The 19,713-nt window shown below is 35.7% G+C and overlaps 1 protein-coding gene across 21 annotated transcripts in view; it reads right to left on the bottom strand.

The window, feature by feature from the left end:
• The window catches only part of DNAI7 (dynein axonemal intermediate chain 7), an 82,762-nt gene that overhangs the window by 59,469 nt on the left and 3,580 nt on the right, over window positions 1–19,713 (bottom strand). For 8 of the 21 annotated variants that reach the window (XM_081483750.1, XM_081483755.1, XM_081483759.1 and 5 more), the window contains 3 exons: window positions 5,034–5,118; window positions 3,296–3,387; window positions 196–297 (listed from right to left, as the gene is read on the bottom strand). In XM_081483750.1, coding sequence (XP_081339876.1) covers window positions 196–297; window positions 3,296–3,355 — 162 coding nt within the window. In that variant the 5' untranslated portion in view covers window positions 3,356–3,387; window positions 5,034–5,118. Of the gene's footprint in view, window positions 1–195; window positions 298–3,295; window positions 3,388–5,033; window positions 5,136–17,482; window positions 17,592–19,713 lie in introns of all 21 variants that reach the window. The other 13 variants (XM_081483741.1, XM_081483753.1, XM_081483740.1 and 10 more) reach the window with 3 other exon arrangements.

Genomic DNA, 19,713 nt, shown 5'->3' with positions numbered 1-19,713 from the left:
AAGGATCTTATTATTGACAAATAGATTTCTAAAAAGCTATATGAATTTAATTTGCTACAAGCAAATGAGAGAGATTTGTCAGATTAAATTTTTTATAGACCCATTTAAAGTTTCCTATTATTAAGATGGATATCGGATTATAACTCCCTCTTATGGTATAAAAGTGTTAGCTAAAAAAAATAAAATCAGTCTTACCTGGGAAAGGAATCTATCATCTCGTTTCAATTTCTCTGCTTCAGGAAAACATGCTTCTAATAAATAAAGTTCTTCAAGCTCTTCATTTCTCCTTTCTAGATCCTGTTTCATGGGGATAGACACATTGATATTTTTTTAATTTCAGCTTTGTGTTTTGTAAGTAGCATCTAAAATTTACTGGACAAATATTTAATTTCAAGATGAACACTACAATTAGTTTAAATGTAACTGATATTTCTAAAAGGTTTCATCTGAAACAGTGGTGCACATAGTGTGATATGCAGCCTCCAGGTGGATCCTCCAAACTCTTTCGGAATCAGTGAGGTCAGATCTATTTTAATGACAATACTACAACTTTATTTGCTCTTTTTGCAGGGTACACATTTGCAAGATGGTGTAAAATTGCTGGCGCCTTTGTACAAATCAAGGCACAAGCTTTATTAGTGGTCATATTCTTCAGGGGAGAGGGGTGATAAGTAGCCAGGTTCACATAAGAATGACCTGATGAAGAAGTAAAAATTATTAATTGTATTCAATGTAAAAACTGAAGTGTATGTCTTTTGATATTCTGTGTGGTAAGATGGCAAGAATGCATAGAGCACTTTTGCTGCACATCAAAGAACAATGCTATCTTGAGAAATAAACATCTGTGCAACTGTTTGAGTACTTTGGCAGACCTTCTGTCAGAAATGAATGAACTGACCATGTCACTTTCAGGAAACACTGCTGCCCTTGATAAAATTCAAGCTTTCAAATAAAAATTTGAATTTTAGAAAACTTGTATCCACTACTAGGGAGCCTGACAGTTTCCCGATCCTTAAAACCTTTTCCTGTTTGACTGGAGTTGACACTAATGCATGCAATCTTTTTGATAATGAATTATAAGATGACATCAACATTTGGAAGCAAATAATTCAGTGAACCATTTTTTCCCAAGCTATCAAGTCATGATGTTGCAAAATCATGTGTCAATACAAGATCTATTCAGAGTATAAAAATAGATCAACATTTTAGTGTAACAGAGTACATAAAGTTCATTAATTTGGTTTCAGATTCCACATTAAGATGCTACCACCTCTTGAGTTTCAGTATAGGATCAAGGCAAGAATCCACAATTATCTGAAAGGCTGTCACAATATCTCTCCTTTTTCCAACTATCTGTATGAGGCCAAATTTTCTTTCTTTATATTTACTTCAATCGAAACAACACACACTGTAACAGATGGAATAATGAAGTAGGGAGGAGATCCAGGAGGGCTTCCCAGGTGGCACTAGTGGTAAAGAACCTGCCTGCCAATGCAGGTTAGATGTAAGGGATTCAGGTTAGATCCTTGGGTCGGGAAGATCTCTTGGACGAAGGCATAGCAACCCACTCCAGTATTCTTGCCTAGAGAAATCTCATGGACATAGGAGCCCGGCAGGCTGCAGTCCATAGGGTCGCAGAGTCGGACACGACTGAAGTGACTTAGCATACATATGAGATCCAGTTGTTTTTTGTTAAGTCAGACATTAAAGAGCTTTAAGAGATATAAACAATGCCACACATTTCCCTAATTTAAATATACATTTATGTGGTAATGGATGTTAACTAGACTTATTGTGGGACCATTTCACAATACATACAACTATTGAATCATTATGTCATACATCTGAAACTAATATAATTTTATACCTCAAAAAATACTGCAATTGCTTTTTTCTTTAAGTATGTTTAATGTACTTATTTTTTAATTCATGTTTACATCTAACAATGTCTAATCTCTATTAGTACAATAGATATTTTGAAATTTCTGTTTTAATTTCTAATATGATAAATATTGATAATATAAACCATCTAAACAAAAACGTCTTGGGGATCTTTACTTTTTAATAGTAATGAGGCTTTGTCCTGAGATTAAAAGGTCTCAGAACTACCGATCCAATAAAGAATAAATCTGGTGAAAAAGAGAAGTGAAATTTTAAAAGGAGAGGTAGAATGTGAACATTTTTTGGCCCCTATTTAATTATCTATAAGATAGATTGAGAATAATAACTTAATGGTTATATGCATGAGCTCTGAAGCAAGACTACTTCTGTCTAAGTCTTGGCTATGAAATTTATTAGCTGCTTAATCTATCCATATTCCCCAATTTCCTCATCTGTGAAATGTGAGTAATAATTTACCCACCATAACTTTATGGTAGGATCAAATGAGTTAAACCAGTTCTGCTGCTGCTACTAAGTCACTTCAGTCGTGTCCAACTCGGTGCAACCCCATGGACTGCAGCCTATCAGGCTCCTCCGCCCCTGGGATTCTCCAGGCAAGAACACTGGAGTGGGTTGCCATTTCCTTCTCCAATTCATGAGAGTGAAAAGTGAAAGTGAAATCGCTCAGTCGTGTCCGACTCTTAGTGACCCAATGGACTGCAGCCTACCAGGCTCCTCCGTCCATGGGATTTTCCAGGCAAGAGTACTGGAGTGGGTTGCCACTGCCTTCTCCAAAAACCAGTTCATACAGGCCTAAATATTTTTGAACGGTGGTGTTGCAGAAGACTCTTGAGAGTCCCTTGGACTGCAAGGAGATCCAACCAATCCATCCTAAAGGAGATCAGTCCTGGGTGTTCACTGGAAGGACTGATGTTGAAGCTGAAACTCCAATCCTTTGGTCACCTGATGCGAAGAGCTGACTCACTGAAAAAGACCCTGATGCTGGGAAAGATTGAGGGCAGGAGGAGAAGGGGACGACAGAGGAAAAGATGGTTGGATGGTATCACCAACTCAATGGACATGGGTTTGGGTGGACTCCAGGATTTGGTGATGGACCAGGAAGCCTGGCATGCTGTGGTTCATGGGGTCGCAAAGAGTTGGACACGACTGAGCAACTGAACTGAACTGATGGAAGAGAATGATATTACATGGCCAAATAGATCTGATTGCTGTTGTTTTAGTTTCTAAGTCATGTCTGACTTTTCGTGACCCAATGGACTGTAGCCCACCAAGCTAGTCTGTCCATAGGATCTCCCAGGCAAGAATACCGGAGTGGGTTGCATTTCCTTCTCCAAAATAGATCTGACAGCCACATAGTTTGTCTTCAGTAATAATATCCTTAATGTTTACTTACTTTTGCTTCAAGTTTTCGCAATTTTTCTTTCTCAATTCGTTGTATTTCAAGTCTTTCCATTTCTTCTTTTTCATATTTCACACGTGCTTCCTCTAAAGAACAACGGCAAGAAAATTTTTTAGTCTGTTTTTAAGCACTTAAAGTGACTTCGAATATTTAAGATATAGTGGTGGTAGAATACTAGATATAAGTCACACCTTTTATCATGTGGTAGAAATAAAACTGCCAGATTTCTTTCAAAAAAACAACATGACTCTCAAAATTTCTGGCCCACAATGATATTTCTCTTCTCCAAAAAGTTTATAGCAATCTAATAATGATTTTAATAAATGAAAAGTGACAGATCTATCATGGGTAATTAAGAAGAGGTAAAATCTTCAGATTTCCATAATCTCGTGACATCCACACCATCAGAAGTAACTACCTAAATTTTCTCTCGCTTTCACTGTTAAAAAATAAAACATGAAATATATGCTAAAGAATAAGAGTTTAACCCAAAATAATAAAACATTCCCCAAGCAGTAGGTCCTGATACTGTATTCTTATCATAAGTCACCTAAAGGATTTATATGATTATTAATAAAAAGTCAACTTGGAAACTAATGTGCTGGTGGTGCTCAGTTGCTAAGTCATGTCTGACTCTTTGCGATCTCATGGACTGTAACCCTGCCAGGCTCCTCTGTCCATGGGATTTTCCAGGAAAAAATACTGGAGTGGGTTGCCATTTCTTCCTCCAGGGGATCTCAAACCTGCATCTCCTGCATTGGTAGGCAGATTCCTTACCACTGAGCCACCTGGGAAGCTAAGGACAGACATTTAAAACCCAAGTATGAATCAACAGATGTTCTTCATGTTAAAAGCTACAACTATCTGAACTAGTCAGATTTTTAAAGTCACTTTTCCATATTTTAAATAACCAAATTTTTATTAATTTCTACCTGACATTCTTTAACAAATGAAAATCCTCTTTAAATTTGACAAATAGATATTATTACACTGTAAGAACTTAGGCTGTTCTATGTGTTTCTTGCTAGTATATATTTCCCATATTTAATTTGAGTTTAAGAATTCTTACTGCACAATCAGCACCAAAGCTCTCAATTTAATCAGTAAGTAATGATATAAACACTTTAATATAGGATTGCCATATTTAGCAAATAAAAATATAGGATGCTCAGATGAATTTGAATTTCAGATAAATAATGGACTGGTTTTTATTTTGGTTCAAGTATATCCTAAATATCGCGTGGGTAAATTATCCCAAATTGTCCATTGTTTATCTGAAATTCAAATTTAACTGGGTATCCTGTATTTTATCTGGCAACTCTCCTTCAAGATATATCTGAAAGTGATTGGTGATATGCTTTAAAAAATAAACAGCTACTATAAAACACTGTTGTTTAGTTGCTAAGTTGTGTCCGACTCTTTTGTGACTCCATGGACTGTAGTCCACCAGGCTCCTCTGGTCCACGGGATTTCCCAGGCAAGAATACTAGAGTGGGCTGCCATTTCCTTCTTTAGGGGATCTTTCCGACCCAGGGATCAAACCTGCATCTTCTGCATTGCAGGAGGATACTTTACCACTGAGCTACCAGGGAAGCCCATTATAAAACATTAAATTCAAAAAATTAAAAATTTTGAAAATTGTCTTTAAAAAGTATTGACTGGATGACAGAAATGCCAACCTATTGTTAGCATTACCTGCATATGAAAACAGTTATCACTGTGTGTTTTATACCTTCTTCCTTTTGTCGTTTCTCTTCTTCCTCTTGTATCTGCCTCAACCGGTCAGCTTTGGTGATTTTCTTTTTCTTGCTGCCAGACTTAATAAAGGTCACAACTTTTAAAAAGGTTATTAACATGTGCACAAACTACTTAAAAGCACTTTTACTTCCATAAATCTAGTCCTCTATTTACTCAAATAAGACTGCCTATTAAGTGCAAAGTCTTGACTCAGGGCCTTAAGGACAAAATACAGAAACAGTAGGAAAATTAGCATATAAATTATTCAAAGGCAAAACTGACATTGACAAGTATATACCATTTAATTCTATCATTCCCAGGTTTCACATCTTTTAAGTGGTGTTAAATAAAATCTCACTTCATTTTTGTAAAGATTAAAATAAAATATATGCAAAAATAAATGTAACACTGCTGCTGCTGCTAAGTTGCTTCAGTCATGTCCAACTCTGTGCAACCCCAGAGATGGCAGCCCACCAGGCTCCCCCGTCCCTGGGATTCTCCAGGCAAGAACACTGGAGTGGGTTGCCATTTCCTTCTCCAATGCATGAAAGTGAAAAGTGAAAGTGAAGTCGCTCAGTCGTGTCTGACTCTTCTCGATCCCATGGACTGCAGCCTACCAGGCTCCTCTGTCCATGGGATTTTCCAGGCAAGAGTACTGGAGTGGGGTGCCATTGCCTTCTCAGTTTAACACTGCTACATATCTATAAAAATTAATTTTTTTATGACTAACAGATATAAAGAGTTATTTTGCAAGTCTGGAGTAAGGAGAAATTATTTCCAACAGCTGGGGTCAAGTAAAATTTGTACAGAACAGCTAGCTTGTAAGTCTGTGTCCCAAGGATTTAATACTTAGATATGAAGGGAAGATACCCCCAGGAAGGGAAATGCAGGCATAAGCTATAGAGTTGGGAGAGGACTGGAATGGCCCTGGGAAGACCCCAAGAAGAGGAAACAATGGACTCGAGAATGGAAGAGAAGGCCAGAGCCTAAACCATGGACATTGAACATTATTCTAAAAGAACTGGAAAGCCCCAAAAAGTTTTTTAGAAGATCTGTGGCTATTATCTTGGAAACTAACCTGGTATTGGCGGGGGGGGGGGGAATAATTATAAAGATGCCATCATTTTGGTGACTATTAACAATTTATAAAGCCATGATACTGGAAATGCAGATGGAGGATGGATCCAATAAATATTGAACAAGCTAACTTATTTGATAATGATTAAAGCTGGAGGCAAGAAGAGGAAAGGAGTCAGAGAAGAGTCAGAAAGGAAGAACAGTAGTCCAAAAGATGCAAATTAGAAAGAGGAACTGCTTAGAGAAATTTATATACAATTAGTATAAAATGCTGGTGGAGCATCAAGACAAGGCTTGCAGGCATTGAAACTGAAGAACTGAGGTGCAGCAAAGAGATTAGAATTACAGAATACAGATTTGAGAACTACCTTGTTGATGACCCCCTCCCCTCCATTTTCCCTACAGGAGAGTATAGAAAGAGAAGAGCACCATCTAAATTTAGAAATCAATTGTGCGGCTAATCCTTGGGATATACAGACTCTTGGATGACCGTCTTCTCTTTTTGGCTCACCTACTGCAGAATGCACCATCGGAATCTCCAATCCACTAGTCCTGTCACTTTTCCACCATTCATCAAACCCCTCTTCCTATACTGTCACTTCTTATCCCAGTTAGATTTCACAGTTCATCACCATTATCACTAACATATATCTCCACCTCCCCTATGTTCCTCTCCTTCTGAGAAGTTCAGCTGACAAATTCCTGCTGCTGCTGCTGTTAAGTCGTTTCAGTCGTGTCCGACTCTGTGCGACCCCATAGATGGCAGCCCACCAGGCTCCCCTGTCCCTGGGATTCTCCAGGCAAGAACACTGGAGTGGGCTGCCATTTCCTTCTCCAGTGCATGAAAGTGAAAAGTGAAAGTGAAGTCACTCAGTCATGTCCGACTCTTAGCGACCCCCTGGACTGCAGCCCACCAGGCCCCTCCATCCATGGGATTTTCCAGGCAAGAGTACTGGAATGGGGTGCCATTGCCTTCTCCGGGCAAATTCCTAGTTCTAGTTAAACTCAACTCTTCATTTATTCTATGCTAGCCATAGAGGCAGCTGAACCTTACCAGAGAAAAATACACGAGTTCAAATTTGTGAGCACAAATTTTAAACAGGCTCTAAGCACCATTCAGTATACCTACTGCTATTTCATTCTCCTTACTCTTCAAACTTTCAAAATCCTCTTCTCTTTCCTGCTCTCAAGTATTGACCTTACCTCTTAACATCACTAGAAACTTTAAGAGTGTAAGAGTGTTAGTTGCTCAGTCATGTCCAACTCTTTGCTACCCCATGGACTGTAGCCCACCAGGCTCCTCTGTTCATGGAATTCTCCAGGCAAGAACACTGGAGTGCCCTTCTCCAGGGGATATTCCCAACCCAGAGATTGAATCTGGGTTTCCTGCACTGCAGGCAGATTCTTTACCATCTGAGCCACCTGGGAAGCCCAACTTTAAGAATACATACCAAATCTTTGAACCTACCTCTACCTTTGCCTTCCTTCCTGTTATTCGTGGATGGACTGTATGTACCTTTTGCTACTGAAGGCTGAATCTCCCACTTTTACACTGGATCCTATCCCTTACTATCTATTTAAGATTTGGCTCCTGTAATTAACACCTCTCAATCTTGTCCACCTCTTTGCAACCCCATGGACTATACAGTCCATGGAATTCTCCAGGCCAGAATATTGGAGTGGGTAGCCTTTCCCTTCTCCAGGGCATCTTCCCAACACAGGGATCAAACCCAGGTCTCCCACATTGCAGGCCGATTCTTTACCAGCTGAGCCACCAGGGAAGCCCCAATTAACACCTCTAGTTATTCACAGATTTCTCCCTCCCTTTTACTTCCCACTCTCTCTTTTGCTCCAATGCTGTTACCTTTTATATCAGACTGCCTAAAGGGAGCTGCCCACTGTTTCTACGTCCCCATTTTCTGAGTGCTCCATTCCAATCAGGCTTTCATTTCTATTGTACCATTTAAGCCTCTCTTGTCATGGAAACTTAAGATGGTCATGTTTCCAATGACAATGGCCAATTTTCAGCCCTCATTTTAATTGTCATAATAATTTGACAAAGTTTTCTTTCTCCATCTTGAAATATTTTCTTCATTAGGCCATGAGGTTGATACTGATTGCTTCCTCCCCCCTCTTCTTAGACTTCTTTTCTGGCTTCTCCTTCCCAGATGTAGTTGATCAGTAACTTTTAAAATTATTTGTTCATATCCCTAAAAGAATTTTGAAAAGCAATGTACCCCTTCACACATTTTTAAGCTGACACTGAAAACTTTTAACCACAAGTTTAAATATGTAAAAGAAAACTGTAACATCACTCTTTTAAATATTATATCCATCATTATTTAAAACATATTCAATGGATCTACATAATATAGTGATTTAATGGCCAATTTCAATTAAAAATATGAACAAGATTTTTTTAAAATAAAGTTTTCTAATCCTTTTTTCTTTGATTTCATATTTCCATTCCACTCACCCCACAGAATCTTACCCTAATGTAATATGCTTGAAAAACTTTTGCTGATTTTCCTATCATAAATAGGGTATGGAAATATTATAAAAATATATATGAAACTTTCAATTTCCTTGACTCTAAGTTTCTAAGCAATATAAATTTTGCTCTGGATTGAGTTAATTTTTTAATTATTTTGGTATACAATTGAATAAAGCAACATTTTATATTACAAATTTTGGTAAGTAAATATTAAAACATAAACAGTAAAATTTTACTAGATATGCATCTTTTGATGAGATGATTGGGTTTTTTATTTTCCCTGATTAGTTCACGATCCAAGGATAAATGTTAGCTATTGATGAAGAAAATAGGGATTCAGACAGATTCTATTTTAATTTTTACAGATATAGAAAATGAGAAATCTAGTTTATATTAAAAAGCAAATGAAATAGGTTACAGCTATATCATGCAGTTTTTCAAATTCTTTCCACAACAGATGCCAAAAATTATATTGACTTGCCAAAAAAATTACTTCTACACTAATCACTAATTTTTGTGATGATGTTCTTGTTTTTCTTAAAAGTATTACTACATATTTATATATTCCTAAACAATATAGTTTTCTTACTTTTGAATTTTATATAAATCAAATTCTATTTTATGTATACAACAGTAATCTATTAACTTACTGTCATTAAGTATACATAACAAAAAATTACCATTTCAACCATTTTTTAGTGTGCAGGTCAGTGGCATTAAGTACATTCACATTGTTGTACAACGCTCAGCACCATTCATCTCCAGAACTTTTTCATCATCCCAGACTAAACTCTGTATCCTTAAAACATTAACTCCCTGCTCTGCCTACAACCCAGCCCCTATCGATCACCATCCTACTTTCTGTATTTATGAACTTGAGTACTCTAGATATTTTATAAGTAGAATAATACAATATTTATCCTTTTGTGTGATTTACTGCTTTATATACAAATTGTGGTTTGAAAGATTCATCCAAGAGGGGATATAGCGCAGCTGTGTATTTTCGTTGCTGAATAGTAGCTCATTATTTATCCATTCTTCTACTGATTGACACTGGATGGTTTCTAGTTTGTCACTATCATGAATAGTGCTGCTATAAACCTTTGAGTGTAGGTATCGTGGTGTCCACACAGGAGTTTCTCTAGCGTATATACCTAGAGGTAAAACTAGTGGGTATGTGTATTTTCAATGTAGTTGAAGTTGAATTTTCCAGAGTAATTATACCAATTTACACTCCCATAATCATTATCCTGGTCAATATCTGTTAATGTCAGTATTTTGCTTCTCTGGCAGTTTTTTGTTTATTTAAAATACAGATAATGCTTATCAGGCTAAGGAAGTGCCCTATAACCTATTAAGGTACAGTAATTGAATTTCTAACTCAATCTAATTTTATTAACTTAATTTCTTATATTAAACCAATTCTGTCTCCCTGAGATAAGCTGAATTGGGTCACGATTTTTTATCATTCTATATACTTCCAATTGAGCATACTAATGTTTTGTCAGTAAGAAATTTTCCATTTATGTTCGTGAAATGAATTTCAATTTTCCTTTCTCATACTATTCCCAGGTTACTCAGGTAACTCAAAATGAATTAGGAATGTTTCCTCTTTTTCCATGCTCTAGAATAATTTGTAACAAAATGAAATAATTAATCTTTGAATGAAGAACAAACTGTCACAGGCTTACAGACCTAGGATTTTCTTTCTGGGAAAAACTGAAGCCACTGATATAATTTCTTATATGATTATAGGACTTTCAGGTTTTCTACTTCTTCATGAAACAGTTTAAGAATTTTTTTTCTATTTGTCTAATTCATCTAAATTTTCTAATTTATTGGCATATAAAGCTGTTCAAATTATGTCATTTATTGTTAAACTCATGTCTCTCTTTTCATTCCTAAAACAGGCATACCCTGGAGATACTGCAAGTTTGGTTCCAGACCACCACAGTAAAGTGACTATTGCAATATTGTACGTCACAAATATTCTGGTTTCCCAGTGCATATAAAAATTATATTTACACCATACTGTAGTCTATTAAGTGCACAACTGCATTGTGTCTAAAAAAAGGTATGCACCTTAACTTAAAAATACTTCATTGCTAAAAAAATGCTGACCATCATCTAAGCCTTTCAGTTCAGTCAGTCAGTTCGTTCAGTTGCTCAGTCGTGTCGGACTCTTTGCAACCCCATGAACCATAGCACGCCAGGCCTCCCTGTCCATCACCAGCTCCCTGAGTCCACCCAAACCCATGTCCATTCAGTCAGTGATGCCATCCAAACATCTCATCCTCTGTCATCCCCTTCTCCTCCTGCCCTCAATCTTTCCCAGCATCAGGGTCTTTCCAAAAGAGTCAGCTCTTCGCATCAGGTGGTCAAAGTATTGGAGTTTCAGCTTCAACATCAGTCCTTCCAATGAACACTCAGGACTGATCGCCTTTAGGATGGACTAGTTGCACCTCCTTGCAGTTCAAGGGACTCTCAAGAGTCTTCTCCAGCACCACAGTTCAAAAGCATCAATTCTTCGGCACTCAGCTTTCTTTATAGTCCAACTCTCACATCCATACATGACCATTGGACAAACCATAGCATAGCCTTTACTAGACGGACCTTTGTTGACAAAGTGATTGATGTCTCTGCTTTTTAATATGCTCTCTAGGTTGGTCATAACTTTCCTTCCAGGGAGTGAGAGTCTTTTAATTTCATGGCTGCAATCACCATCTGCAGTGATTTTGGAGCCCAGAAAAATAAAGTCAGCCACTGTTTCTACTGTTTCCCCCTTGATTTCCCATGAAGTGATGGGACCAGATGCCATGATCTTAGTTTTCTGAATGCTGATCTTTAAGCCAACTTTTTCTCTCTCCTCTTTCACTTTCATCAAGAGGCCCTTTAGTTCTTCTTCACTTTCTGCCATAAGGGTGGTGTCATCTGCATATCTGAGGTTATTGATATTTCTCCCGACAATCTTGATTCCAGCTTGTGCTTCCTCCAGCCCAGCGTTTCTCATGATGTACTCGGTGTATAAGTTAAATAAGCAGAGTGACAATATACAGCCTTTAGCAAGTCATAATCTTTCTGCTGGTGGAGGATTTGAAATATTGCAAGAATTACCAAAATGTGACACAGAGACATGAAGTGAGCAAATGCTGTTGGAAAAAATGGCACCAATAGACTTGCTCGACACAGGCTGCCACAAACCTTCAATTTGTAAAAAATGCAGAATCTGTGAAGTGCAATAAAGCACAATAAAATAAGAAATGCCTGTATTGATTATATATGCCATTTGTTCTTCTTGATAAAATTTACCAGAGTATTGTTAATTTTATCAGTATTTTCAAAGAAATAAATTGTAGCCTGTTTATTCATTCAATTATTGTAAGAAATACTGAGAATCTAGCATGTGGTAGGCATTCGAAATATATCTATAAACAGACAAAATTCCTTGTAATTATGTACTTATGAGCTTATATTCAAATGGGAAGAGAAAGACAAAAACAATAACCAAAAATTTTTAAATAATTTAAAAATCTGAATTATAGTTGATTTACAATATTAATACATTTCCGATGTACAACATAGTGATTCACAATTTGTAAAGCTTATACACCACTGATAGTTATAAAATACTGGCTATATTCCCTGTACTGTACAATATATCATTGTGGTACAATAAACAAAATTATAAAATCATTTGTAAAATATCTTAGAGGATGAAAAGTGGTATGGAGGAAAGCAAGGTGACTCCAGACTGTAGGGGTCCCTCAAAAAAGACAAATTACAATTTCAAATGGAGTGTTTAGGGTGGGCCTCATGCAGAAAATAACATTTGAGTGAAGACTTGAAGGATACGAGATTATAAATCCTCTCTATTGTATGTTTTCTGTTTTATTAATTTTTATATTTGTCTTATTTCCTCTTATATCCTTGCTTCTCCTTGAGTTTTAGTCTTTTTCTTGCTTCTTGAAAATAATGCTTAGTTTCATTAATTTTTCATTTCTAAAGTAAGTATATAGGGTGTCATATTTTCCTCTAAGTACCTCTTTAGACACATTTACAAATTTTGAGGTAATTTTCTTATTATTGAGTTAGAATAATTTTCTACTTCCACTATATTTTCTTGACCCATGTCAGAATTTTTAAAAATTCTTAGCATATTGTATCTTCCAGGTCGCAACTTATTTCTTTGATTTTTAAGCTTAATTTCATTGAGGTTCTAATACATGCCCTGAATTGTTTCAATTCTTTGAATTTTGAGAACAGTTTTATGTCACAGAACACGGTCAGTTTTGGTAAAAAAAAAAATGTGTGCCTAAAATTCTCTAGTTATTGGGTGGAATGTTATAAATGTCTCACTTACTAGATTTATTCATCATGTTGCTCTAATCTTCTAAATCCTTACTTTTTTTTTATGCTTGTTCTATCAGTTAATGAAAGAAGAAATCTTGCATTATGATTTTGAGCTTATATATTTCTCCTGATAGCTCTCTGAATTCATGCATTGCATATTTCAAAGCTTCACAATTAAGTATATACAAATTTAAAATTATATTTCCTTGGCTAACCAAATTTTTATCACTATAAAATGACCCTCTTTAATTCTAGAAGTGTTTTTAGTCTTAAAGTCTATCATGTCTAATGTTAATATACTGGCTTTTGTTTTTCTAATATATGCATAGCATATCTTTTACCATCATCTTACTTCCAACCTTTCTGTATTTTTATTCTTAAGATACTGTTTGTAAAAAGATTATTGTTGGATTTTATTTTTTATCCTTTTGTATTCTTTCTTGGTATCTTCAACTGATTATTTCTTTGTTAGTGTACTACTCTCCTTCTACTAGTTTGGAAGTTATATATGTACTCTATATCATTGTAGTGCCTATCTTAGAAAGTCAACCTATATATCTAAAATATATATATATACACCTATATTTATCATACTACCAAACAGTACAAGGACTTTAAAACATCTTAAATAATCCTTCCCCAACCCAAATGCTACATTACCATTATCATGTATCTTTTAATAACAGTTATATTGAGATAAAACTTATACACCATATATTTCACCCATTTAAAGTATACAGTTTAACGGTTTTTAGCACATTCAGAGTTGTGCAACCACCACCATAATCAATTTTAGAACATATTCATCACTTCCCCCAAAGAAACCCCATACACATTCACAGCTGTCCCCCCATTTCCTCACAACCCCCCAGATCTATGATACCACCAGTTACTTTCTCTATATTTCATGTAACTGGAATCATACAATGTACAGTCTTCTGTAATCAGCTTTATTCATTCAGAACAACATTTTCAAGCTTCTTCCATGCTACAACATGTATCAGCATGTATCATAAAACTTCCGTTTTATGGCTGAGAAATATTCTATGCTATTACAAGATGGGTATACACATTGTGTTTATTTATCAACTGATGACTATTATGGGTTGTTTGTTGTCATGTATTTCAGTTTATTTTTTAAATCCACATGTCATTATTAGGATTACTGTTTTATACCTTACATACATAATCTCGTTTGCAGGTAGAAAACACAATTTTTGCTTGAGATAATGCTTTTTATTTTAGCCTCACTGCTGTGTGACTTTCAGGATCTTAGTTCTTCCCCAACCAGGGATAGAACCCAGGCCCATGATGGTGAAAGCAGAGCGTCCTAACTATGGGACTATCAGGGGATTCCCTGAGAAAACATTTTTATTTCACCTTTGTTCTGAAAATTTTTGAGCTGATACAGAATTCTAAATTGTCAGTTATTTACTTGCAGCACACTGAAGACATTACTCCACTTTAAGATTTAACCACTTCTACAAAAAAAAAGTTGGCTTAAAGCTCAACATTCAGAAAACGAAGATCATGGCATCTGGTCCCATCAGTTTATGGCAAATAGATGGGGAAACAGTGGAAACAGTGAGAGACTTTATTTTTTTTGGCCTCCAAAATCACTGTAGCTGGTGACTGCAGCCATGAAATTAAAAGACTTGCTCCTTAGAAGAAAAGTTGTGATCAACCTAAACAGCATATTAAAAAGCAGAGACTTTGCTAACAAAGGTCCATCTAGTCAAAGCTATGATTTTTCCAGTAGTCATGTATGGATGTGAGAGTTGGACTATAAAGAAAGCTGAGCGCCGAAGAATTGATGCTTTTGAACCGTGGTGTTGGAGAAAACTCAAGAGTCCCTTGGACTGCAAGGAGATCCAGCCAGTCCTTCCTAAAGGAAATCAGTCTTGAATATTCATTGGAAGGACTGATGCTGAAGCTGAAACTCCACCTGATGTGAAGAACTGACTCATCTGAAAAGACCCTGATGCTGGGAAAGATTGAAAGCAGAAAGAGAAGGGGACGACAGAGGATGAGATGGTTGGACGGCATCACCGACTCAATGGACATGAGTTTGAGTAAACTCCGGGAGTTGGTGATGGACAGGGAGGCCTGGCGTGCTGCAGTCCATGGGGTTGCAAAGAGTTGGACACGACTGAGCGACTGAACTGAACTGCAAATGCTCTCATGAAAAAGAGTTTTAGCGCTTCTTTGGTTCCTACCTTAATTTAGGTTTTTGCCTGATAATTTCTTACTGTCTTGTCAGCTTTTAGGTGCTTTTAAGATGATAGTTTTTATCTATACATATATATTTTAGTCAGCATTATTTATTGTTTGCAGCAGAAAGGTTGATCTAAAATGTCTTAAGGTCAGTATGACTGAAAATGGGAAAGTCAAAATGATATTTTTGAAAAAAATTTACCTTACCACTTGTTTTGATTTTAAATTGATCAAAACTTTAAAACTGTAGATTTTGCTCTTTCAGAGTATTAAAACAGGTCTATTTCTCTAATTAGCAAAACCCAACCTTAAAAATTAAGCCAACTAGCCATATCATACTTACTTTATATCAGAGACAGTTTGATTTCATGTTTCTCTACAAATAAATGTGTTAATATCCATCATCATGATAAGCTCTTTTTTTATTATAAGCCAGGTATGAGTCAATTCCATTTCCTCACACTTTGTTTTAAAAGATGCAATTATTTAATGTCTTGAACTTAACACCATTTATATTTTAGTGTCAACACTGAATGTTTGATAGAAGCTAGGACTCAGATTTTAGGCAACCAAGGCCTCTTTGTGAATATGGTGCTCCTAAATTAAAATAGGATATACATAGAGAAATGAGTGATAGGGTCCCCTTTTAGCTCATTCTTTATACTTCCATGCCTAGAGGTACTTGGGTTTCAGTCTCAAAGTATTCAAGTAAAATCAATTCAAATTAAAGTATTTTAAGTTAATCTTTGCATTCATTAATCTATAAGGGAGTTTTTCCTTATAATCTAATCAATGTCTTCTGCTATTTCATGAAGTGCAACGGTTTCTGAAGAAAACATATTGATGTAAAAGCAGTGATGGGTCTTTTAACAGTGCACCAGTCTTATACAATTTCCTAGTTTTTGCAATGAATAACACTAATTTAAATTATATGAAGTTTCAAAGGCAACTTTAAGGTCTATGTAAAAATGTTAAGCTAATTTACATTTTTACTGATACTTTTCATCTTTCTTCATTAAAAAAATTCATGCTATCACTTTTCAAGTCTGAATATTTTATCAATAAATTACACTGTAAGAGGATTTTTTTGCATCATCGTTTGACAATAAAATTACAAGCAGTGCCACTGAAGAAAAATTAATACCAGTTCCACCACTCCACACTACAACATATAGGACACTCAGAACATCTCAATATTTCAAAGGCCACATTTCACCACTTACTTGTAAGACAGATAAACACAAGAAGTCTTTGGTGCCTTGTTTAAAGAATGCTTTGCCAACATCAGTATTTTGAACTGTCCTATAGTTTCATAGTTGAGGATCTAGGGCAATGAAGCATGTAAGACTGAAAATGGATGAGACACATGTCTTTGTTTCATCAAGCAGAAGGAGCGATGCAATGGCAAACGGACAGGAGTTTAAGACAGTAGATTTTTTTTTCCAGGAAAGAGTGTTTTACTTGGGTTCACCTTGGTGTAAAGACTTCAGACCTACACTGATGCAGCAGCCTCCTAACTGGTCCTCCTACTTCTACTGTTGCTTCCCTACAGTGAATTTTCCAGTGACCATTTAAAGTTGTAAATCAGATCACATCACTCTTCTGTGTACAACTCTCCCACACTCAGAATAAAATTCAAGCATTTCACCATAGCCTACATGACTATGAATTGGCTCCTACTTCTCTCCCCCAATCCTTCTGCCCACCCCTCCACCCTCACCATCTCCCACTTCATGCTTTATCTTTCATTTTCTATTTTGCTCACTTAGATTCTAACCCCCAAGGTCAGTCCCAACTATGGGTCTTTGCCATAACCATTTCTTCTGCCTAGAATGTCATTTCATCCAGATCTCTTCTCAAACTTTAGTTCTTTTCTCACCCTATATAAAACAGCATCACCATTACACCCTACCCTACATTTCTCACTGACTCCTTTCTTGGTTTTCTGTACATTCAAAGCAATCTAAAATTATACTTTTTTCTTCACCTCCCCTCCCCAGACAGAATGCAAGCTTCATGAAATGAAATCGCTCTCTTCAGAGATATCTGTACCCTTATGTGCAGTGAGATGTCATTCACAAGTCAAGACTGAAAACAACCTCAGTGGTGTCAATCTACAGATGAAGGGATAAAGAAAATGTGATGTGTGATGAGTGTGTGTGTATGTGTGTGTTCTCAACACATGTGTACTCATACAAAGTGGTAATTATGTGAGGTGATGGATGTATTAAGCAATCTTATATTGGTAATCATTTCATAATATTTACATGCATATGTCAAATCATTACATTGTATACTTTGAAACTTACCTGATGTTATACGTCAATTATATCTTAATAAAGCTTGGAAAAAAAGAATGTAAGTTTCAAGAAGACAGGGACCCTTGTCTTGCTGCTGTACTCTTAACTGCCTAGAACACTGCAAAATCAATGAAACAACTATATTTTCATATGTTTGCAAGGTCTTATATACAAGAGTCTTCATTTCTACCTCATATGTGGTATCAAAAAATAGGAACGATACAAAAATCATAGACATACTTCGTGAAATGTGATACAGCTGTGAAAAGAAGTGATGCAATCTCAATGTGCTGAAACAAAAAAAGGTCCCCAAGATATATTTACTCCATAGAATCTATAATGCCATTGAATGTAAGATGTACCTTTAAATTATTATAAGTTATTATAATTTATAAATTATTATACCAAAAAAGGAAATAGATTACATTCCCAAGATAGAAATGTAAAAGAAGATGCCTGTATACAACTGGAAATTAGGTAAACACAAATGAACCCATGATACAGAAAGACATAGCAAGGAAACTTGCATCTATCAATCCTGGAAATGAATAGAAAGAATGAAAAAAAAAATCCCTCAAAATTTAAATCACAAGCCAGTTCGTGAGTATGACTCATACGATTAGTGTGGTCCAAAAACTCTCAAGAAGAGAATTTAAAGTAGTACTGGGTTTGTAGTAAGCCCATGTGACTGACAGAAGCAAACATCTCTGGAGGAAAAAGATGTCAATTCAGGACTACAATGATTGGAAGCTATTAGCACCCATAAGATACATCTCAATTTCAGTCATGTTAAAACGTAAAATGTAAAAAGATGAGTATCCTAGAATTAATAAAATACTATATCATTAAGTGAAAACTTTTCAGATTTAAAACAATGCCTCTAAGATTTCACTATCTAAAGCCAAAAATGAAATGTCCACACAAACTAGTAAACTACTGTAAACCCACATATAAATGATTGTAATCCTCCAGAATACTCCCCATAAGAATGTGCTTTATAAATGTTGCTCAGTTATATCCACAGTCCCTAACGCAGTATCAGGTTGGTAGTAGGTTCAAGTGACTGAGAAAAGCAAACACTGATGGCATTCAACAGTATTTTTTGAAAAAATGTTTAACTGTATAAATACCAAAGACACATTTATATAAGCATTTTTTCTTAAATAATCATGGGCCCAAGTGTTTTTAAGTAATGGTAGGGTAAATGGGGTATTATATATTTATTCAACAAATATTCAGTGAATTTCTCCTATGTGCCAGACTAAACACTATGGATCCAAAAATAAATAAAACATGTTCTTGACCTTGAGCAGCTCACAATGAAAAATTATTACAATAAAATGACAGGTATTATAATTGAGGTATGTATGAATTCATGTGCTATCAGAACATAGTACAGTTGATTTCACAAGAGAAAATGATAGGAAATTAACAGAGTGGTGACTCTTCAGATATGACTTAAATCTGGCATTCCAAATCAAAATCCCGTTGGGACCAGAGAGGTAAATAAGGAGAGAGGTTTGGTCATAGTCTGGACTACAACAAAAGGGGAAGCATGTCCAAAAAGGGCTAGCTGCCACTTGTCTAGCCAACTGTTCCTTTCTGGGACTGTAGGCCCAGTGTTATCAGGTTGCCAATTTTTTAAGAATAGAAATCACATTTTTGCATGATAATACTCTGGCAATTGATTAAAAAAAGAACTTTTAAGTTAAATGAACTATGTCTATGTTTGCCAGTAAGAGACTATAATCTCTGCTTTAAAGTATAAATCTACTCAGTGAGGAGAGAAAAAGTTACTTGAGATATCCTTTAAGGAACTGAAATTTTTACAAAGCACAGAAAAATTCAGTACATGTTACCATGCAACCCATTTAGAAACATACTATCTTAGGATTCACTTTGAAGTCACAGAAGATTTGGGACCTAAATTTTTATGGGTTTATTTGAAATGAAGAAAAAGCTTCTTAATCCAAAGTTTTCTAGAGCACAAATAATAAAATACTTCAAATCTAGACACAAGTAAAAATTAAAGGCTATCTTAAAAAAGTCTTTGTGAAATTAGAACCATTTTTTTTACATCAAATTTGAAATGTGTCCTGTTATTGTAAAGTAGTATTCAATGATTTAAATAGCATTAATGTCTAAAAACTAAGCTTAGTAAACTATAACCTATAATACAACTACCAGAAAATGTTTTAAAAATTCGATTTGTACAATGTCAGCTCTTTAAAACTATTTTG

The sequence above is a fragment of the Giraffa tippelskirchi genome, chromosome 4 (assembly GCF_054371585.1).
Source record: "Giraffa tippelskirchi isolate mGirTip1 chromosome 4, T2T-mGirTip1v1.2.pri, whole genome shotgun sequence".
Taxonomy (NCBI): Eukaryota; Metazoa; Chordata; class Mammalia; order Artiodactyla; family Giraffidae; genus Giraffa; species Giraffa tippelskirchi.
The sequence above is the reverse complement of the archived record's forward strand: the minus strand, read 5'-3'. Positions and strand labels throughout refer to the sequence as shown.